Source organism: Cryptomeria japonica, chromosome 7 (assembly GCF_030272615.1).
Source record: "Cryptomeria japonica chromosome 7, Sugi_1.0, whole genome shotgun sequence".
Taxonomy (NCBI): Eukaryota; Viridiplantae; Streptophyta; class Pinopsida; order Cupressales; family Cupressaceae; genus Cryptomeria; species Cryptomeria japonica.
Window position 1 is genome coordinate 613480173 of NC_081411.1, and position 24648 is coordinate 613504820.

General features: G+C 39.9%; 1 protein-coding gene across 5 annotated transcripts in view; it reads left to right on the forward strand.

The window, feature by feature from the left end:
* The window catches only part of LOC131045037 (shewanella-like protein phosphatase 1), a 174163-nt gene that overhangs the window by 133157 nt on the left and 16358 nt on the right, over nt 1-24648 (forward strand). For all 5 annotated transcript variants that reach the window (XM_057978544.2, XM_057978546.2, XM_057978545.2 and 2 more), the window contains 3 exons: nt 23386-23564; nt 23706-23794; nt 23971-24040. In XM_057978544.2, the coding sequence (XP_057834527.1) occupies nt 23386-23564; nt 23706-23794; nt 23971-24040 (338 nt within the window). The remainder of the gene's footprint in view (nt 1-23385; nt 23565-23705; nt 23795-23970; nt 24041-24648) is intronic.

Below are 24648 nucleotides of genomic sequence, written 5' to 3' on the forward strand. Positions count from 1 at the left end.
CACCTTTCGCAGGTAAGCTCTGAATGGAAGGCATTATGGATTCTGCACCAATTGGGTAGCAATAGATCACGGGTGCCAATGCCTTTGCCCAACTGGGTTTCTTTCTCTACACTTCTCATGACAAACTCTCTGAAACTATCAAACATATCCTTACCTCCACCTGGCTGTTCTTCAGGATCATCTTCAATAAGAATCTCTGTGGAATCAAGCATTTCTTCCCTCCGTTCTATCTCTGTTGAGCCGTACAACATCAAAATCTCCTCAACCTTGGGCCTGTAAGTACCCAAGTCGGTCTCCAGAAATAGGATCTCATTGCCTTCTCCATATTCAGTGATTGTCAGGCGCAATTTGGGCGTGCTATCAATTCTGATCTGGCTGGGAATGCCCTTCCATGGAAGCCACATGTGGGAAAAGTCGGTAGAGATATATCCATTTAACTTCCTGGACCAATCTCTACTTAGCAACATGCCATATCCGTCCAGGATGTCCACCACTGAAATGTCAATACAACTCTGCACCCTAGGGTCGGCGGCCAATTGCATGTGGATGTTGTTGAGCTCCCCAACAACGGGTACTTCAGTCTTGTTCAGCTGTGTCACCTTCTTGTTTGTATGTAAAGGCATTAACCCCAGCTTCTGACACACTGCCAATGGCATTACGTTGCTTGAAGCACCAGAGTCTATCAGGCAATTGTGTAAGAGTTTGCCAAAAATCCTGACAGAGACCAGGAAAGGAGCAAGCTCATCCCTTCCAGTGTAACAAATTGTGGGCTTCCTTCTCTATTCACCGTCATTGATAATTTCTTGGTTCCTTGCCTCTTGCTGTGAGTCTTGTCCTGTAGCTAGTGCTTGGATGATCTTTGTAAAGGTTGGCTTTACAGGTTCACTATCCTTCTGAGTTGTTTCTTCTTCCCTTGTTACAGGGGTATTTTGCAGGGCTGGTTGAGTCGTCGCAGGATTCTTCTCTTGTGGATCATAAGGAGAATTTTGCACCATTTCGATAAAGCTTGGGAGCTGCTGGGGGGCGTCGAATGCATCGGGAAAAGCTTGTGGTACATCCTGAACAACATTTGTGTTTGATGCCAGGTTTGAATTGTTGGGAGTATTCCTTTGAACATTCGTCATGGCTTGCGGGACGCTCCTAGGTACTGGAGCATCCCTCAGGCTGCCCAACAACGAATCTCTCACCTTAGGGATTTTCATTAATTCGAACAAAGGCAAGCTTATCTTAATCTTCTTGAACTCGTCCAGAACGTAAGAGCTCAGTCTTTTTAATTCTTCCCTAGGAGGATTATCTTGTTGTCTCTTTTCTGCAGGTTGAGCGGATGGCTGGACTCGTTCACTCTGAGAAGCAACCGCTTGTCTGTACTCTGGCGAATCCCTCAGCGGACTAGGAACATTGCTAGCGTTGGGATTGGGAGGAGTTGAGAAATTATTTGGAGAGATAGAAGACGTGAGCGGCTCATGGTTTCGATAATTTCTCTGTATGCTCTTGGAGCGACATTTCCATTTGTTTGTTGAAATGCTTGAACCTCACTAACTGCTTCCACCAAAACACTATTATTCAATGGAGGGAAAATGTATCCATCTTTAACCTGAGGTTTGTCAGGCGAGGCTTTTGATAATCCTTGATATCCTGGGGTCTCCACAGGGCCATTTGCTGATGCTGGTGGGAATTTGTAAGATCCCTGTGGTGGCGTATAGTCTTCAAATTCAAGTGGAAATCTGAAATCCTCTAGAATGAGGGCTTGGCCATATCTTTGCGTCGGGACTATCTCATATCCCGTTGTTCGAGGATTTTCAGGACCTTCAGAATTCTTCATTTCTTGCCGGAAAATATCAAAAGCTACTTGAAATTCATGACACTGCAACTCAGAATGCTGACTGGTATTGTGCAGCCTACACCAAGTTGATAGGGCAGCTTCTGCAAGGAATATTTTATCTGCCGGCCTATTGTCGGAGGGTGGCGGATTGTCCAGCGGTGAAGGCACACCCCCATTATTTGGTGCTGTGTTCCATGCTTTCTTATGGAATCCTTGATTATTATTGTTATTTTGAAAACCATGATTGTTGTTTTGATGCCCGGTATTATGTCCTTGATGGTTTTCATGATGGTTTGGAGGGTTATTATGATACCCTCTATTGCCTCCTTGGTATGGCTGATAATTTCTCTGCATGCTTTGCATCTGGTTATTCTGATTCCTAAGGTAAGTCACTTCAGTAGACAGCTTTTTCACTTGCTCTATCAGTTCTTTCATATCATCCCTTTCTTCTTGAGTTCTGGATGGAGTGGTTGTGTTCTGCAGATAGACTGGTTGCGATGGCAGGGCCTGTGACATTGGGGCTCCTGGGTGAGGCACTAACTGGTTCGATGGTGCGGGAACTGGATTAATAGCAGGGAGATAATTTGCCACACCAACTTGTGGATTATAAGGCATCGTTCCTGCAACAGTTGCCGGTGATTGTAGGCTAATCTTGAAAGCTTCATCATAGGCCGCCTTCAAATCAGCGGGGTTGGTTTGCTGGACAAACATAGAGGTGAAACAGTCCAGCGCAACATAGTATATATTTCTGGCTGCTTCATCATTCGCATTGTAAGGGGAGCATAGCTTGGAGTAGGCTCTCTGGAATCTGTTGTTAAAGGCGCCAATTGACTCCCGTTCTTGTCTCCTTACTTCGATAAATTGCCGATACACTTCTGCTGGGGAGACAGGCAATCTGAACTTCGCCAAGAATGTGTCTTTCATTTGTTGCCAAGTTCCAACAGAATCCACCGGCAGGTTGATGTACCAATAGAACGCCTCTTCGCCCAAGGAATATGGAAATAGTCGGTAGGCGACATCCTCGTGCTAGATATCTCTATTCTGGAGAGTATCTTCAAATACTTTAATATGTTCTTCAGCAGTACGATTGACATCATTAATGTAGAACTTGGTGCAGAAATGCTCCGGATTCTTTAGCATGTCATGATATGCGGCAAAAGAAGCGAGCGGTGAAGCATTCACAGGGCGCCAATTCAGTCCCGGGACTTGTTGTTGCTGCTGCTGCTGTTGGTGTGCCATTGCAGGTATTAGCTTCTGCTGAACAACTGGTGGTGCTGGTGCTTGAATGAATCCTTGCTGAATACCCGCACCAGCTACTCTTATTATTGTCCGCTGTGATGGTGGGGTCTGGAACAAACGGGTAAGATCTTCAACACTTGGTGAACCTTGACTTGAGGATGCGGTTTCCTTCTTCCCACGTCTTGGCTTGAATGTAAGCTTTTGGAATTACTTTGCTCTTGGGGTAGATCGCGGAATCCTTTGATGTCTTTCTGGTGAGAATGAATTAATACGCTCCAGCTTCTTGGATCACCGGAGGCGGGGAGCACGTGGAGCAAGTGGAAACCTTTGGTTGAGCAAATCTCTTTCAATCTCAACAGCGATCTCAATAGCCTTCTCTTGTTCTCCTTGCAATACCAGCCGAATTTCGTTGCACTGTTCTTCGCTTCTACTTATCTTCTAAGCAAAATTAGCTAAGTCATCAATGATATCTTCCTAATGATCGTGAAATCCCAAACCAGGCTGCAAAACAGGAGGTGAACTTCTAGTGCCGGGTAGCACCATCTTGAGTCATAACTTCTTCTTTGAGCAATAAAACTTCTTCAAAATGAAATTGCCCTCCTTCTATCGTCAATTCTCTTGACGTGTTTTTTATGACCGCGTCTAACACAGAATAAAGTCACCAACGGTCACCTTATCCTTTCTTGATTAAGATTATTCCGTATGCTAGGATTACTTAAAGTTCAAACGGCTAATTCCCAAGGTTCCTTCAGTGCGTGGATGTGACTCAGTTGTTTGCTGGGTTTGCTGATAACCCAAGGGGCCTTACGTATGTTGAGGAAACTTATGCAAGCTCAAGGACTTTTTTATACGGATGATCTGCAATAAAAGCTCTAGTTTTGGATCTTTTGGATTTTGAAATTATGCGGAAAGTAAATAGGAATAGGGCAGAGGAAACTAGACTAAAAGTAATCTAATCCTATGAACAAGGAGACGGGATATCTTGCGCAAAATCCAACTACGCTTCGCTTTGCCAGCAATGCACAACTACATGAAGGCGGTGCAATCTTCAGAGGGTGTGTTAAAGATTTTCAAATCATCAAGAGAAGCCATCAAGTTGAACAATCTCTCCTGATAATCGAAGTTAAACATACACATATAACGGAGGCTCAGTCTAACTTTGCATGGTATGCAACAATCAACTGCACACCAAAAGCATGAGCACAAATTTTGCAACAAGCGATCCTATCAGATCCAGTTCGTCTAACAGCATGAAAGCAAATCTAATCTATGAAGAGAATGAGACCATGCGAGCTCCAAAACAACACAAGAACACACCAACAATTGAACAATGTATTAAGTGTTTGCTTCAAAAACTCTTAGCAACAATCTCCGACGATAGTCTATCCTGTCTAATCTCACCCCTATCCTTATCCACCGGAGGTTCAGCAATGTGCAAAGTCCGGGATCCAGATTCTTCCCTGACCACCTTGGAAAACTTCCAGGGGGCCTTTCTTTCCGGTGGTCGATCCATCCTCTTCAATAATTCTTGTAACTCCTGAGCAGGATTGGTTCCTCCTTCTGCTTCATTACTTAATCTGCCTATCAACCAATCTGGCGCGGATGAAATGGCTATGATCGTCTGCATGTATCTGTTCCTGAGATTCCTCTTCCATTTCACCAAGGATAGTCTCCACGAAGCTATCCTGGTGAACTTCTTCCTGGTGCGGGGAACTTTCTTGCCTTTGACTTCTTGGCTGATGATGGCCCTGTGAAGCATTGATGCTGAGTATATCAGGCGCTAGAATGTTCCCTAGAAGTGGGCCTGTGGGATGTGGAAACATCTCCACTTCCGGTACGCTCGAGGAGCTAATTGGTGAATGCTCCCTTCCTGTCCTTGCTCTCTTTTTTGGAGGTTCCTCTTGCTGGGCTTCCCGTTGAACCTCGTGTGGGATTTCCTGCTGGATATCCTTCATCTTTGTTGCCCTTGGCCTCTTTGGGGCATTTTTTCTTTTGTCCATCCGGGCTTCCCTTCCTGCCTGAACCTGTGAAGAGCTTTCAGTTGCCTCACTGTGGGAATCCAGATTTCTCATTAGCTGGTATGTCAGATGGACATTGTCTTCCATCAACTTTCTTGTCTGCTTGTCAATCCAGTGCTTAGTGAATTTTAGCATTGGTCTAGCTAAGATGTTCAGATCATCGACCTCGGGCGCTGACCAATCTGGCAACTGGATGGGTTGATCCTTTACTTTCTCGAATTCGGGTTGCATCAAATCTGAATCTTCCTTCACCTGATCTGGTACCTGATGAATTTCACTTATTCTGATGGTGTCGAGGGCCAGTCTGGAATGCATTCTTCTCTGGACCTCAAGGTCATCCTCGACACTTGCCTAGTAATTCTCCAAGTGAAATCTGTGTATGAATTTGACACCGGCAACCTGTTGACGTGTATTTTGTACACAATCATACACAGAATAAAATACCGACAGGCATCTTATCCTCTCTTGAGAAAATAGTCTCTAACTGCTGAAGATCTGCAAAAAGGATCAGTTAGATGGACTCCAAGGTTCTTTTAGTGGGGTCTCCACGTGTGGACAAGCTTTTTAGTGGTATGATGTGATTTGCTGTTTCCTTCAAGGCGTCTTACGGATTCAAAAGCTCGAAGATTTTACTAAACTAAAAGGAACTTTCAAAAAAATGGAAAAAGAACAGGGTTTAAGGAAGTCTAATCTAGCCTAACCCTATGAACGACTTAGCATGAATGAGATTTGGCAAGACTCAACCAACTTCAATTTTGCCATAAGATAACAACTCAATTGAAATTAGTGCGATCTTCTAAGGTAATAATGGTGTTCAATGCATCAAAGACCAAGGACACTACTACGAAGGTACATATCCTAGATGCGAAAATGCTTGAAGGTTAAGGACTCAAAATGTTTTCCAGTCGACCACGCAAGGCGTTCCTACAATCAGCAAGAAGCTAGTGGTTTGGATTGCGAATCCTACCAAATATCAAATCTCACACTTAGCCTTTCAAATTAACAAACTACTTTGATTGAGCGTGATTCAAGTACATCCAACAACCATGAAGATAACTTAAGAAATTTGCAACAAAACACCATAACTTCAATATTTTATTGATTTCCAAGTCATCATATACAACAATTGCTTGAATTTCTCTCTTCAAGACTCAATCTTGCTACAAAATAAAATTTGCTTCTAACTCTAATCTCTCTATTACATCAACTATTATCTCTCACACTTATTCACTATTAACTATTATCAAATGAAATGAAAAATGGGGGTATAAATAGCATCCCCAATTACAATGAAAGGTCCAGATTGAAAATAAATCAATGGACAAGATCATGACACCTAAACCCTAATTAGGGTTTGTTACAAATGACCTCCTTTTTACTGAACAACATTAAATACATAGCCAAATATTAAATTTGGCACAAAAATCTAGGAGGTATCAACCAATGAGAAATAAGGTGTCATGTCATCTGTAACAACCTTTCATCTAGAATCTTATTCCCTTTCCAATTCTCTTTCTTAGCATATGCAATGAATTTTGTCACGATTCCTTCGATTTCTGTGCTTGGAATCTCGGGAAGATTCTTGATACTCTCTTCTAAGTGGATAACCTGATCAAATGCATCTAGAAGAGCTGTGTCCCAAGTAGGTTCAAGTTCCTTTGTTCTATCAATCAGGAGCATGGTGGCATACATCTGATCATACTGCTCATCTGTAACATCTGCGTCCTTGCGAAAGATGATCTTGATTCTATCCTCAAATTCTTGTAAATCCACATCTGTCTCGACCTCGATCCTTCTGCCAAGAATGGTACGAAGTACCTCAAATACTCTGTCCTGGATCGGATTGATCACCTCCTCAACTTGACCACATCTAACACTGATGTCCTCAAAGAGAACACTCTTTATATGGAGTAAGGTTGACCACTGAAACAAACTATGAGAATCACCTTCTAAGATCCTCTCTTGTGCTAAAATTCTTTTGGATGTGTGTCTTATAACTTTCAAGACAGGGATGACAACGTCCTTGGTATGGGCAAATGCAGCTACTGTTGCCATCAATCTGTGAATAATCTCAAGAACTTGGATAGCCTGATGGGTGATCTTCGACATCCTTGTAACAAACTCAATGGCGACCGTGTGAGATCTATCCATCCAACCACATGTACGCTGGACCAGGTTCCTGAATCTTTCTGCTTCATTGATTGATTGAAGGGGTAATGCCTGCAATGGTGATCTAACTGGGTCCTGACGTCCCAAAGGTTCATTGATGTGACTGAAATATGTCCTCCATGCACCGACCTCTCTCTCAAGCTTTCTATTCTTTTCCACTTCTTCTCTAAGCTTGTCTTTCAATGCCTCAAATGTGTCGGTGGCATCATCTAAAGTCTGCTCTGCTGTGGAAGGTCCTAACTCAATAGTCTGTATATGATAGCCCTCTGCTAGGATCTCACCCTCATATTTGTCTGCTGCCGGTGTAGCTATCTGCAGTTTTCTAGATCCAGTCTCATCTCGAATCATCTTGGACATCTTTGTAGCCTTCTTCTTCTCTGTTGTCATATGTGAACGTCCCACGAGGCTCTCTAAATCAATTGCACTGTCCTCGTCCTCAATTACGATCACCTTAGTCAATCTTTCCTTCAACCAATCTGGGATATTTGATCTTGTCTCTTGAACTTGAATCTCTTTATGTACTATTTCTTCTTGTCTGGGAGGAGATGTTACTTCATTATCATTATCTAAATCATAGTCTTGGAGAGATCCATCGGATGAAACATGCTGTGCCTGTTCTTCCTCCTGTCTATCATTCTGTACCATCGATTCCATGGACTCTTCCACTCGAACTGTTCTATCCTCTAGCCTGGAAGAAGTACCTGGTGTTTGATCTTTGTTGGCACCTTGCTTTTTCTTGGAAGGCTCTTTCTTTTCTGATCTTTCCTTTCTCTTTGAACCTCTCGAATGGAGATTGCCCTCACTGGCACATCGAAGGTTACCTTCACCTGAATTCCTAGGATTAGGATTGCCTTCACTAACACTGGCTCCACCTTCGGCTGGCTTTTCTTCCAAAGTAAAAGACATGGCTATGCCCTGTTCTCTCAACTTCTGATGCTGAACGTCTACCCATCTACGAGTACAAGACAAGACTGGTGCCATCAAATCATCTAAATCCACGGCCTCGGGCTCATTCCAATTCAAACTTATTGTCTTGCTTTCTCTATCATATGAAGATTGGATGTGCCTGCCGTTGTCCTGAGCTTGGTCGGCTACTCTGTAAATCTTACATTTCCTGATGAAATCCAAAGGCAATCTAGAATGTATTTTTCGTTTCACTTCGAGATCATCTAGGAGATTCATCATAAAATCTTCAATCTGGTACTCATGTCTAAATCTTCTACCGACCGTCTCCTCTAAATGTCCATGTGGATCAAAACTATTCCTCCAAGCAAAAGATGAAAAAGGATACAAGGCTAACTCCTTCTCTGCGTCATCCATGGCTAAGACATTAGGACATACCTCAACTGAATTACCCAAAATAATAGGTACTTGAACTCCATTCTGATGTCTGTGTCTGAATGCCTTCACATATGCTGCCAACTGCCTTGTTACTTCAAGTAACACAATTCTATCTGTCGGGTATCTCGGCAACATGTATGGAGGTAAAGGACATCCATACACTCTAATGTAAGTGAACTTGGGAAACTGAATGAACCAAGCACCGTACCTCTTGATGAATTCCTGGGCATCTTGAGATAATCTGTTGTGAATTCCACCTTGCAACGTCCTTGTGATGTTCATCGTGAAAGTATCATTGACTAACTTGTAGTTTTTCCCTGGTGGATGATGCAAGTAGGTATAGGATTCACAAACTCTGACCTCGCCAGGTCCTCTTCCAGTCACTCCTCTGTGAGGTAGTCCTGCATACTCAACGCTTCTGATTAAGGCATAGATGACATATGAACTCATGTGGAAGGACTTAGTAGCCCTGAGTCTTCTCAACTGTACGTCCAAGCAATGGCTAATTATCCTAGCCCAATGTATTGTACCTTTTCCTTGAACAATCACCTGGATGAAGTAAAACATCCATTTCTCAAAATAGAAGGCATGAGGTGCTCCTATAACTCTGTTGAGCATGGTAATCAAATCTCTGTACTCCTCCTGGAAATCAATCCTGTGTGGTGTGTTCGGTACTTTGCTCAGACGGGGACGACTCTTAAGTAGCCAGTTCATGTTGATTATGCTTAGGCAAGCATCTGGATCATCATCATACACTGATCTGGCTCCTTCAATGCTCTTGTATATCATGTCCCTGTGCTCTGGAAGATGGAAGGTTTCACTTATGGCTTCCTCTGAAAGGTACGCCAAAGTGTTTCCCTCATTGGACACAATTGTCCTGGACTGTGGATTGTAATGACGGGCACACTCGATCATCAACTCGTGGCACTGAATTGCTGGAGGAAAACCGGCCGCCTTGATGATGCCACTCTCTATTATTCTCCGGGCGACAGGTGATGGCTTGCCGATGTAAGGGACCTCCCGGAACTTCTTCGTGCTAAAGTTCCCCAAGTTGGTATCTCCAATGTTGCTCCACTTGGACACGATCTTGGTCTCCACTTCTTCGGTCTTCTGATCTTCTTTCATGAGAGCCGAGCGACTGGTGGATGCTCCCGCCTTTGGGGTCGCCATACCTACACAACATTTCACTATAAGAAATAGATTTTGCAATAAATAACGTAAATAAGAGAGATAAATTTTAGGAAACCTCATGATAAGTCTCTAGAGTTATCATTTCCTAAAACAACGATTGAGCTAAGAGATATCACAACTCAAAATTTCAAAATTTGAAATATGACGATGAATGAATAAAACAATAACAATTAAATCGCCATACCTCGATAGAGAGCTAACTCTAGAATGCAAAAACAAAATTTGCCCAGGCAAAATTTGAGATATAAAGTAATCTTCAATATGATCTCCTCAAAATTGACTTCGCCACCTCTGGAGAGAACGTGATCTTCAATTATCGCCTTTGACGTGGTCTCAAATGGATCTTCAAATTCGCACTTTGGCGTGGTCTCCAAATTCGCACCACCTTTTGATTGCTTACGCCACCTTGGATGGAATTCGCACCTCTTCAAACATACTTCACACTCCACATAAGATGATACTAGCGCCACCTTTGGTTTGAAATCGCACCACCTTTTGATAACTTAGCGCGCCACCCTTGGATGAATGAAACTCGCACTATATTCGCCTCTTCTCAATTCGCATGAAGGAAGGTAAAATAATGATGTAGAAAATGAAATCTCTCACCCCTTATATATAGCGCGTTCATCCTTTACCCCTTAGGCCGACTTGATAAAATATAACAATTTCAAACGATTTTTAAATGATTTTTAAATTAAATAACAAGGCCGACCTCCATATATGAGCGCTCCAATTCGATTTTTTATTAATTAATTAACTATTAATGCCTTGCGTTTTTTTTTTTTTAATTTGCAAATTTCGATTTTAATAAAGGCGAAATAATTAATAAATGTTTAACGCCATATTAAATGCCAATTTAAATAGGATTTTCAATTTTTAAATCGATTTAGCATTTAAGGAAATTTGAATTGTTTAATTTGGCGCCAAAAATATGAAAATAAAGGGACGTACCTCATCGCTCTGGTCCCTTGGAGAGGGACAGGAGCGATCCATGATTTTGGTCTTGATTCTTGTGTTTTCAACGTTCAACTCCTTCATTTCCACGTCCCAAATCGATCATCTGGTGGTCCTTCGAATTTGAATTTCTTTCTTGTGCGAGCAAATGCATCTTATGACCATTATCGCCCTGGTCCCTTGGAGAGGGACAGGAGCGATCCTAAGGTTTTTGCTTGAAATTCTCCATTTTGGTACGATCCTTTCCTTGTATCATCTTCCAGATGCCATTTAAAACCTTGTGCGTCCTTGTCTTAACGTGATTTTCAAAGAATATCATGTGTTTTGCCTAACATCGCCCTTGTCCCTTGGAGAGGGACAGGAGCGATCTCCATGTCTTCACGTTCATCTTGTATCTTTGACCTTCGAACTTCTATTGTAGGGCGAACAACACCTATGCTCATTCCTTTCGCGCTTATTCCATTTGTCTTCATTATGTGTTTGGACGTATTAAAGGGACCATCGCCCTTGTCCCTTGGAGAGGGACAGGAGCGATCCACGTTTTCTCCTTGACCTTGGCAACTTTACACTTTGATCTCCTTTGCGATGTCCTTCAAACGTCGTCCCTCACACTTCCTAACCTCGCTTCGCTTTGCTCTTTGAAGGAACGTGAGTGTTTTGATAGTATCGCCTTGGTCCTTGTCCAAAGGACAGGAGCGATATGGGGCTTTTACACTATTTGGCGATGTTTATACGTTCAAACCCTTGCAAATTATCTTCAAACGATGTCTTGGAGCATATGTTATCTTAGGGCGTCTTGACTTAGCTTGATCTTGAAGCAAAACAAGGAATCCAAAGCCAATCGCCCTGGTCCCTTGGAGAGGGACAGGAGCGATATGGTTCCTAGATCCATTTTGGTGATTATTTAACGTTTGAAATCTTCATGCATCACCTTTCTACCTTTCCGTGGACCCTCTAAGACTTTGCGAAATCTTGTCCTTACGTAAATCTTGCTCAAAATGATCAATACATCTAACATCGCCCTGGTCCCTTCCTGAGGGACAGGAGCGAAGTTCATCATTGCGAGCTTGTTCTTGTTTTTACCAACTTGCAATTATCTTCATTGCGTGAGATGACGTCCTTTAAGTCCTCTTGGTAACTTAATATTTGCTTGTCCTTTGAAATCGATGCCTTAATGGAAGTATCGCTCTGGTCCCTTGGAGAGGGACAGGAGCGATCTGGGTCTTAGAGTGCACATTCCTTCCATGTGATGACCTTTACAACCTTGCGCTTGATGGAAATGCCCTAAAATGTCTTCGCCACCCTTCGTCTTGACTTGGATCGACCTTGAACTTTGGAGGAATGCCCTTGAACTTGCGTAGGGAGTATTATCATCATAGTATCGCCCTGGTCCCTTGGAGAGGGACAGGAGCGATCCTCCCCCTGTGGCCTTCATCTCACTTTGCCAGGTTCCAAGTTTATATTCAACGGACTCGTCCTTCTTCACTCTATTCGTCCATGCCTTGACATCATTTGTAACTTTGCAAGAAAAGCAATTATATCAAAAATCGCTCTGGTCCCTTCCTGAGGGACAGGAGTGAACTAGGCATTTAACACTGGTATGGACGTCCCAAAAATCTTCAATTTATATTCAATGCGTTCATCTCATATTCTCCTTTGTTTTTGAACGTAAACTTGCCTTGACCTTTGTCTGGATTTTGCAAAATGAAGGGAATCGCTCTGGTCCCTGGGAGAGGGACGAGAGCTACAAGGTACCTCGCCCTGGTCCCTTGGAGAGGGACAGGAGCGATTTAGTCAATATAGGTCATTTTCCTTCGTTTTTGCATATCAAATTATATTCATTTGGCAAAGTATCTTCCTTCGGACGTCCTCAAATCATTAAGCTCTCGAAATCTTGCAAGGACAAGGCGAAATTTGAATTGTAGCTCCGGTCCTTCACTGAGGGACAGGAGCGATTTTCCTCCTGGAGGCATTTCTGTGCTCATGAAAATCTTCAATTTATATTCAATGGAAAGATCTCGCCGTTCTCCATCACTTCAAACGTAAAATTTGTCTGGACTCTGCAAGGATGATGAGATATTTGAAATTGAGCTCCCGTCCTTCACTGAGGGACAGGAGCGATTTTGCTCCTACAGGCCAAAATAACAAGATTTTTCACATTTTAACACTTCACGAGGCGAAAACAAATTAATTCCAATGCCCAGGATCAAAATTCAAAAAAGTCAAAATTTGGTCAAAATATCCAATCAGACAAAAATTCACATTGACGGTCAACACTTAGACAAATTTAAGCTCTGCATGAACATTCCAATTGAAAATTAGACCATTTTGGCGAAATCATTGCATTCAAAATTTGCATTCTAGAAAAGAAGCTCAAAAGCTCTCAAAAAATGACTGGATTCTGGCTTGAAGAGGCAAAATTTAAAACCCTAAGGCTTGGCCCTAAATCCAGACAACTAACTAACTAACAAAACCCTAAAAACGAAAGCGAAAACGAGCGAAAAACAAGCAAAAAAAGGGGGTCCCCATTTGCGATGGGGCGATGTGTGAAATGGTCACAACACAACCTTCCTAATCTGGCTGTAAGGATCATATTGGGCCCTGGATGTGTAAAATGGTAGGCGATAGAATGCCAATTCCCCTGCTGCACTTTCAGCGGCCTCCAAACTTGGGCATATCTCCATGAAATCCCCCAAGACAATTGGAAATTCAATAGATTGCTTCTTCTTCTTCTTTTAAAGCTGATCATAGGCAGTTAACTGCCTCATGAGCTCGAGCAATATAAGCTTGTCTAACGGATATCTGAGCAATTTGTAAGATTGGAAGGAGAACCCTTGCGTCCTAATGTAGGTGAATTTGGGGAATTGCAGGAACGCAGCGCCATACCTCTGGACTAAGGCACTTGCTTGTGGAGACAACCTCATGTGAAACTTATTTTGCATAAGTTGTGTCAGGTACATGGTGAAGGTGTCATTCGCCAACTTGTAAGAGCTAACATTGGAGAGATGTAGCTGAGGATAACACTCATGCACTTTTAACTAAGCTGGTCCGCAGCCCATGATTCCTCTTGCTGGCAGCCCATTGAATCCTCCCCTTCGTGCAAGCATATAGAACAGGTAGGAGCTCATGAAAAAGGACTGAGACCTTTTCTCTTTCAGGTTCTTCAATTGTTCATGCAAGTAGTGACTGATCAATCTAGCCCAGTCGATCAGTGTATTTGAATTCATGATCTCGCCTATGTAGAAGAACATCCAAGCCTCGAAGTTCACCGAATGTGGGCATCCCATTACTCTGCTCAGCATCTTTATCAGGTCCACATACTCTTGCTTGAACTCGAAGATTGTGAGAGTTTTGGGCATCTTGGAAGCGTGCACTCTAGGCTTCAGCAACCACTGCTTATTGATCAAATCAGCACACCTGGCAGGGCTTGCTTCATATACTGCCCGAGCTCCGCTGCTGGTCCTGTATGTCTTGGAATAATGTGAAGGGATTCCGAAAGCTTCACCAATTGACTCTGGAGTCAATGTCGCCAGTAACTTGCCATTTGGCGTTGAGATTGTTTTCCGCACCAGATTGTAATGTGCTGCACATTCCAAGACCAGTTCTAGGCATTGAATAGCGAGAGGAAAACCAGCTGCTGCAACTATTCCACTTCTCACAATTCTGACAGCTGTCGGGGATGGACTATGCCTTGTTGTTCCGAACATTCGGATCTTGAATGCAGCCAAGTTGAATGTGCCAAGGTTAGTATTGCTGATTTCATCCCATCTTGAATTGAACCGAGAATGAGGAAGAAAACCCATCATCTCCGCTTTGATCAATGCCTGCTTGGAGATAGTAGCTGCCTTGCTTGGTTCCGCCATCTTGGAAGCACTTCGAAATGATGAAAATAGAGACTAAGTATGAATATTCTTCACTTCTCTACTTCTTTCTTGAATCTTGCACGTGAGAAATGAAATGCCTTTCTCAACTTATATAGAATTCTCAAGAGGCATTAATTTAGTAATTGCATTCATGATGCGTCATACTTTCCTCAATTACTACTCCATGCAAAGGCAGCTTCCCATGCGTATGAGTTCAAATTTAGAATTTTGCTTAATTGCTTCAAGTCATGCGTAATACTTGGAAGATTCCTTCTGCCAACTCGTTGATTTCATTCTTTCCAATTTTGGAGGGAAATCGAAGGATTTTTCTCAGGATTTGCTCGATTCCACTCCAACTTGTCATCTCCTACTTTCGAAGGAACTTTCATGCCTCTTCTCCGCATCCCTATTTTTTAGGGATCTTCCTAAAATTTAGGAGTCAGGTTTGTTGGATGGGGAATTTCACCCCGATTTCGAATCTATAAAATTTTCCACACTTGGTCGAGATTTGGTGTCTAAAAATAGCATATTCGAAAATTCGCCCGAGGGGAATTCTGATCTTTATTCCTCCTTGACTCTTTGGATTCCATGCCTTAGGCAAAATTTCAATTTTTTAGCTTGGGTGGAATTTTCATCATGTCCATGGATTCATGGGATTTTCCTCCATTCCTTGGCATCCTCAATTTGGCGCCCCAGTCCAGTCTTGGGCGCATTTTCACCATGTCCATGGATTCATGGATTTTCCACCTCTCCTTGGCATCTTCAATTCAGAGCCTAGCTCCAGACTTGGGCGCATTTTGGCTCTGTCCGTGGACTCATGGATTTTTCCTCCTGTGAATGCCTTTTCCATTTTGGCGCCCCAGTCCAGACTTGGGCGCATTTTGGCTCTGTCCATGGATTCATGGATTTTTCCTCCTGTGAATGGCTTTTCGATTTTGGCGCCCCAGTCCAGACTTGGGCGCGTTTTGGCTATGTCCATGGATTCATGGATTTTTCCTCTTGTGAATGGCTTTTCCATTTTGGTGCGCCATTCTAGACTTGGGCGCATTTTCACCATGTCCATGGATTCATGGATTTTTCCACCATTTAATCTCCCAGACTTAGAATATTTTGACCTCTTGTGATTTTGAAGTTTTTTCCTGAGCTTTCCATTTTAGGCATGGATTTCCAGCAGTTGACCTATTTCTGGCTATCTTTGTCTATTGTCTGACTTTCCGGAATTAGAAATGTCTGCGAACGCCTGATCCTTGTCACCTTGTTTGACTGACCCTGCCAGTACTGACTTTCCAAAAATAGAAACTTTCCAGGTGTCAGCGTTAGATCCCTAGACAGGGTGCAGTAATGACTTACTATAAATAGAAACTTATTAAAAATAGAAATTAATAAAAATAGTAAGTTTGATTTTTGGCAAAATGGCGACATTCCGGGACCCGGAAAAATCCCTAAAAAATAGGGACTTTCTAAAAATAGAAAGTTGCTCCGTTTGGGCTCAAATTTCACTGGGAGGTCCTTTGAATGGTCCTGATTCCAGTCATATGCTTAGTTTTCCCGAAACCATAACAGGAACCCCTAAAATCTAGGACAAAAGGCAAAACCCTAAAAAAGGAGAAAACAGGCCCTAGACTTCATAAAATTTGCTTGACAGAGAAGCAGATTAACCCCAACTGATTCCCGAACATCCGCAACATGGAGAGATTTGAAGAGATTGCGACCAACAGACACAAAAACCAAGGCCAAATGACCAAAAGGGCCTAAAAGCTACGGGGGTCCCTATCTGGGATGGGGTGATGTGTGATTAGGTCACAACACTTCCCACATTGGGCACTTGGTGATCAGAAAGTGGAAGGGTTGCATTTTTCAGCAAGTTTTCAGTTTATGCTTTCTAACCTTAACGGGTTATCTGTTTGTGGATGATTATTGGCCTAAAAACAAAAAAAAAATAACTGGGATATTATAGACTCAATCTTAGCTAGGGCTACATTTTCAACCATAACAATCTTACCTCGAAAGTATGCAAACTTTATCCTAGAAAGAGGCTTGGTGAGGATATTTACAGTTTGTTCATCTGTGGCTTGGTGAGGATATTTATAGGTACAAAAGCTCAAACTGCATTTTTATGAGCCTTGCAAAATTTTGAGGATTGGTTATGTGGCCTACAAGTTGTAGCTATCGAAGGGAAGCAATATACACCATGTTTTTCACGTGGCTTGCCTCATAAAGGTGTTAGACAAACAAATAGAAACTCATATGAGTTGCCTTTGATTGATGAAGACGACAAACTAATTATGGTTCTTGAAGCAATCACAGATGTAAGGGAGAGGAAGGTAAGAAACAAAAGCAACAAGGAGTACTTGATTCGGTGGAAAGATATTTTGGTGTAGTATGCAACATGGGAAGGACCACAAATATTGGAGCAACCAAACCTGCAATTGCTTGAGGACAAGAAATTTTGAGCAAGGTCGACTCATCATGTCCCATTTCTAGTCAATCGAAGTTTGTACTTTGTACCTATTAGGTGTTGGCATTTTTGATGTTTATGTTGTGATTGTCATTGATGGACACACACTTGCATTAAGATCCTCTTTATATGTATGAGTTAGAGCACAACCGGTATTTGTTTCAACCGGTATGTTGCAAGTATGTTGTATTATAGTCATTAGACTATTGATGTTTTGCAGAATGTGTTTACCGATCTAAAGCGGCATGTTGACCTCAAGCAGTATGAGGGATTAAAGCAGCATAACACATTTCGACCAGTCTTCATTTTTGTCAAACCGGCAACCGGTATTTTGCATGAACTGGTAATACTCTGTGATGAGTTACCAACCGGCATTTTGTGATAAATTATCAATCCACCGATTGTTTGACGGTGCCGACACACTGGCAGTGCTTCTTGTGTCGTGTTACTGAGTATGTCTAGATTCATTGAACCTAGGAAATTGAAATGTAATCCTATTGGACTGACATGAAATTAGATTCCTTTAAAAGGACATCATGTCTAGGGTTTTAGGTTGTTGCTGAAAGGGTTTATGTTGTGACTAGGGTTTAAGGTGGTTGAGGAGTTGAAAAGAATATGAATGTGTAGAAGACTGAAGTAATGCAGGAGTGCATTAAGAACGAGCTATCAAGGATCTAACTAAGCAGTCCGTACTATTAGATAGATCAAACACTTGTTGATTACTCACATCTTTGACAAGTCTGTAGCCCTTAACCGGGAAGGCCCAAAAGCCTTTTCTAAAATCCTCTAACAAGGTGGTTCACCTCTGTGAATCTAAAATCCTCTAGCAAGGTAGTCCTTGATCGGACTTATCTCCTAACAGAGATTGAGATTCCTAACAGGATCTGTTCTGGTGAAGAACATTGTAAGACCTTAACCGGTCTGACCTTAACCGGTTTGGTTTCTATTTTGCAGATAGTGACTTGTGAGTTCCATCTCACCGTGGTTTTTCCCATTTGGGTTTCCACGTCAAATATCTTGTGTTATGGTTGTATTGCTTTTGTGGATGAATGCGTTATTTGCATTTTGGTTTGCATGTGTGATAACCGGTCTGTTTGTTAAACTGTTTTACCGGTTTATCTTTAGACTGTGTAAGTGTTTAAGTGCAAGACTTGTTGGTATACTAATTCACCCCCCCCTCTTAGTATTCATCATTAGGTCTGTACATGTGCCTTCTCTATTTTTTTCTGCTGTGTTTTGTTTCCTTCTTCAATATGTCTTTTTGCCAACTTTGCTCTTCCCTTGTTGTTGGAGTTTTAAATTTCTCCATCGTGTCATGCCTTTTCCTTGTCGCTCGCCTCATCATTGTATTTGTTGGATGTATCCATCCATTCATGCTCATTGCTCAACCTTGACACCTAATCCTTTAGTCGAGTCTTGTGTATGGCCAACCCTCGATCCTCAACATTTCCACCTATGTTTGTCACATCCCGTTTAACTAGCCTAGCTTAATTACTGAACTATTACGTATTTGTTGTTTAAAAGAAAGAAATGAACAAGTTAAATTGATTATGTTAAGTTTCTCGATGAATTAATATGATAATTATGTTTTATTATGTTAGTTTGACGAGAACTAGTGAAACTCTCTTAGATTGAAGAGAGAGCATCATCGAGGAGAAGGTTTTAGCCAATGGAGGGAACTTGTCATGATAGAATCAACGTACATTTACCTATACTCATGTAGTTAATAGTTAGGTTGCATGTGTGTGTATATGACTATGTATTCAAGGTTCAATATGTGAATAAGTATATCATTATGAATGATGCATAAATATACTTGTATGAAAATGAAATATCTTTTTATAAATCTTGGCTAATTAAGTAACTTGGAGAACTCAGGTCAACATTGGGTCATGTGCATAACTTAGCACAAAATGTGCTACTTATTGACTTATATTGTATTCTGGTGTTCTGTCAAAATGAGTCCAAATTAAACTGTGAATTAGCATTGGAATGCAATTTCACCATTTCAATCATATATAAGTACATACATATATGTATGTATAAATTGCTTAAAGAGGCTCAAATCCCATCGTACAAATTGTTTCAAACTTATATATATTCACTCTAAGTTTAGAAAAAAACAATATATCTTAATATTGATATTTTTACAATGAAGAAATAAAATTAATACTAATATGTATTATAATTTTTTTTTATTTAAAGATTATTTGAGAAGATGAGATAAAATAAATATATTAATATTCTTACTATTTTATAATTTTATTAAAGGCATGATAACACCTTTGTTATACTTTAAAAAATAAGACAATTAAAATAAAATTGATAAATAAACTAAGTTCACGTGCCTTGTCCATGCTTTCACAATCTGCATGCATGAAAATCGCGGAGGAAGTTAGGGAAATATGGTGAAAGCTGGCTTTATGCCTGTCAGATATTTTTATTTCTTCTTGGGAGAGAAAAATAGGGCGAGGACGGTTGGGGGAAAGAGGAGCTCTTTGTTTCTTGAAAAAAAAACATAAGGATGGGGGAAATCAGCATATTTCTCCATCTATCCTACTACTCTTGAAAAAAAAAACTGCAATAATTGTTTCCATTGTTCAAGTGTATTCTGGTGGATAGGTAAGTCTAACTCTTCAACAAAATAAACATTGTTTGCTTGGTGAAAATCAAAGTGCCCAATCTGTCAAAACAGAAGATCATGTTGTAGTTTCTCTTGCAACAAGGCACTGGAATGGATAAATATAATATGAGGTTCTCTTATTTTCATATCCTTCGTGTTTTCATACCATTGTCGGGAGACCTTGCACAAGAAATATATGACTACTTGGCTGTCAGAGCACAACCAGACAATGTTATATATAAATCATGCTATCTTGCTGCTTTGAACAATTATCATCATCCCTGTGAGAGCTTTGGGAATGGTTATTCTCTACCACTAAGGTTCGTTCTACAAAGAGATCTCATGGTATGGTTTCTGGTTTCTAGATAATTTCATGTGTTTTCTTTGAAAAATAATAATTAACTAGTTAAAATGATTAAGTTTTCAGATTATCCAATAGACTTCTGCACTTTGTTTGCAGCACTAGGAAAATTAGATGTATACTTTTCTCCCTTGTATGGGTTTGTGCATATCTCTGTAAGTTTATTTCCATTGTAATTGCTGAAATTATGCAATACTTATTCAATTGTTTTACAGTTTTACTAGAAATCTGTCATTGAGTATTGGGGGTTGAATGTTTCCTTTTGTATGCACTCCTGTTTGACATCATATGCAAATTCCTCATAGCTACCTGCAAGCCTTTTCTATTCAGATTATAAATTCAAGTGAAATTCAAAAACTTTTTTTCTCTTTCATGTAGTCATCAAACATAGTACTGTGTACCACTTTGAGACAAAAAGTTTCAAATAATATTTATTAGAAGTATTCTTAAAATGCATAATGATTTCTAAACGTATACATTTTATTTGTGTTGGGACAGCTAGAATCTAAGATTTTCTACCCTGTTGGAAACACTTTACTGTCTGATACACCAAAGTGCAATAGATTGAGACTCATTATTGTGTTTCTGATGCCAAAAAAAAAAAGTGAATTGGAGTGTGTAAATGAGCAATAAGCTCACTTATATATATTGTTATGGTGTCCTTTAAGCATACTCAAAATTCAACAGAAACTATAATGGCATAGTATAGAAGATTAAAAGTTTTTGCAGCTGTGGGGTTTTGCTACACGAGGGTAATAAAATATAGAATACCAATCTCCGTGTTTATCTCTATTTAATTTATCCCTGCCATAGAGAATATAAACTGGGTGAAACCCTTGATCAAAAACTGGTTTTTTTTTTATGTTCCAGATTGCCCTTTTTTAACTGCTCACATAAACTAATGGAGATAAAAACTTATGAGTTGTACTGTCATGGCTTAAATTAGGGAGATAAATAAAAACATATGAGCTCATCTCCATATATATATTGTAGCTCTATCTTAAAACTTATTAAAATATTGGGCTGGTGATGAGTTAAGACTCACTTTTTTTTACCAATCGTTTTTATAGGAAGAATCTAGTGACCTCTATTGCAAAAAAAACTGCTCACATGTGTTTGAGATTTTTGCAAAACAAATTTATGGGTTTTTCCCTTCGTTCGTTCCCCTTTCCAGAACATATTGAAGTTCTGAATTTGGCTGAGGGATGTAAAAGTTATGACTACTTCAATGTTGTCTTTTGCTCCAATCTGCAAGTTTTAAATCATAGTTGATTTTCGGAACTACAATCATATGGGTTCAAATGATAGTTATTGCTATCAGTTATACATGGGAAAAAGATTAATAAATAGGTTATGATCTTACTGACAATTAATTTAGTCATGAGGATCTAAGATCCTTTGTACCCTTGGTTATTGAATGGAGTTATGAATTGTGTATATAGTCGTGGATTAAATTCCTTTATGGACTAACTACTTGTTAATTATTCTTCTCTACTAGTTAACCATCATAGGAACTGAAAATTAGTTACAAGCTTGTCTTGTGGTGTTGTTTTCCCTATCCTATTGAATGTCCAGATATCATAGTGAGATGATGGGGACCTTTCGTGCTGCAAATATTGATTATTAGTGACTCGCACCAAGGAGTGCATTACTTAGATTGATTTAGATTATCCTCCATAGAAATATGTTCAATGGATGAATGCTTTAGATAGGTGTTGCATGAGCATAATTGTAACGTAGCGAACTTGATTCCATCATGCACATTGCCACATATTGCTTAACCCTTTGTGATGGGTCGGGCTCTTCTAATGGAGTGGCATGGGGAAGCTTTATGCTTCGAGGTAGGGTGGATATCACCTTGATGATTGTCTCTCTTTGGCAACAAGTTACAGAAAATGATTTGACCAGGTTTTGTAATACAAATGATGATATACTAATTATCATATGTCTCACGGATTGAGATGTGTGGAGGAATCTCTTACTTGTTTGCCTTTATTTGTTGTTTACAATATTATAACTTTAAATTGTTATGAAGAACATGGTTCTATATGTCATGAAACTGATATCAAGGTGTGTATACCTAATTCAGTAGCATATAATGATTGAGTTTTATGGCTATGCCAGATATGGTAGAAAAAATTGGATTAGTTCTAATGATTGTTGATTCACTTTATATGTTAGAAAGGAAAAAAATAAAAATAAATTCAAACCTTTGACTCTTTGACACTAGAAAATGTTATTGTACTCATTAATTAGCACATTTTATCTAGTGATTATCAGAGAGGTTGTTACAAACTTACAATGTTTCCCTCCAAAACTTCTCTGCCTGTGTTGTATTATCTGTAGTAGTTTGTTTCTGGTGCCATTATTTGTAGCATCTTTCTCGCCTATGATCATTGTCCAAATTTGAAGTTGTGGGTGTTCTTGGTGGCTGATCATCATCTACACTTAATCAGTTCTTTTATAAATCTGTTTTGAGCATTTGTGTTCAAGTGTGGGAATCCTGGGATCAAAACCCTAGTGATTTTGGAGGGCAATCTCATACAAGGGTCATACCTGGGCTTCATTGGATTCAGACTCTAGTTGCATTGCATTGATCCGATTTACCATTGCTGTTGGTATGAATTTTCTATTATAGTACTGATGTTGCAGAATTATTTGAATGTTTTAAAGTCATTAAGGTAATGAGAGAAAGATAGGGATTTCATCTGTTATTTTCTGTTCATCATAATAAGAAGAATTGCGAGTCATTTCTGTCATTTGCTGTTCAAAGTGTAATGACATTGTTGATGCATAAACAATAGTTTTATATCTGAGTTATCTAAAATCTATTGAAAGCTAGGGCTGGTAGCATTTTTAATAAAATAGTGTTTATGGATGTTTGAGAATTGAATTTGAATTGTTATCTTGACCCCAAACATTACACCTTTACTTTTTGATGCAATGTAGTGTTTGGAGTTCACTGCTATCTGGTTGTTAGTTTAAATATAAGCCTATATACAATTTTTATGTTTTTTCTTGCCATTGTGTTCTCTTTGAAGAATACTTTCCAGAGCTGTAAATATTAATGGCATAAAAAGTGAATGTAAAGTATTTTCAGATGAGAGATGGATATTAAGATTGTTGAGATATGACAATAGCCTTGCAGCCACTGTTCCTCTGGAGATTTGTAGGGAATGTTATGGATATGCTGAAGGTTAAGAATAATATGCATTACAATGTGTTATAAGATTTTGAAAGACAGAATTATTTGAAATTCATCTATGTTGTTTATCATCTTATGTTTAACCTTCTTCTTTTCATTATGCCAATTAAGTGTGACATTGATGCATTTGATTATTCTCAGTCAAATATGGGGTTCAGAAAATGAACAAGGAAGTCGCTCACTGGATGCGAGCGGAGAATAATAATAATAAAGGAATACAAGAAAAAATCCCATTTATAGCAACCCGGGGCTATGATAGTGTTGTCTGGAGTCGTTTATATTCACAAGAAACACTTGGCACGGACAGGAGAAATTTTCAGGTCAGTTTTCCTTTTGCTTTCAAAAGTGAAAATGCATTAGAATTGTACTAATGTAAACCATAATTTTAGTTGTGGGACTATTTAGAATAATTATTCACATATAAAGTTAAATAAAAGTTGGAGTTTTCCATTTTATTGCAGATTTGTGGAATCTTAGCAGCAACTTTAGACTTAATTAATGCCAAAGGCATGGTAGTCGGTCATACTCCCCAAACAACTGGTGCAAACTGGTATGCTTTAATTAGTGAAGGATTAAAAGAATCAAGTGTTTGGAAATGCCTTGTTGATTAGGTGTCACAATGTTAACATTGCTAATATTGAAACATATACCATATGCTATGCGAGCTAGATTTTGGGACAATGACAGGTTATAGCATGGTACTGAAATTTGTAAATGTAAATACAGTAAATGTAACAGCAGAATATGGCGCATTGATGTTGGGATGTCAAGTGGAGTTCTAGGTGCAGTTCCAGAGGTAATAACTCCATTCTATTTCACTTTGAGAATAAGCTATATGTGGAAACAGCCATCTCTATATATGTCCTGAGCATTTTGATTATTATATTATGAACTGATGATTATTCTAGTATTAGAATATCGTTTTATATTTGAGCATTAGAATATTGCTGTATGGTACTTTTTGTTCCTGGCATGGGTTACAACTTCTTCCCTTTTTATTTTGCAATCATAAAATATTGAGAAGAGGTTACAAATATAGCTCTGCTGAGCAACAGAGATATTAAGTCGCCTTAGAAGTTTAGTCACCAAAAGACAAAAACTATCTATCCCCCTGGGGCAGCAAAATGCCAAACCTTAAATAGACCAAAAAGTTGGTAGAGGAGGGGAGGGTAGGGGACCAATTAACAATCAAGGCACAAGTTGAGAGCATGTGCATAAAGTTTTTATACAATACTAGTATCAAATGGCAAAGTAAAATCTGAAGAATTTTAATATAAAACCATAGTAGAATACCAACTAGCACAGCCAAAAGACCTAATTCATGATGATGAACATAGAATAGAAGTTAATCAGGTCTGGTAGGCATGAGGGAGTTAAATTCTGAATCATTGTGGGAGGGAGGGT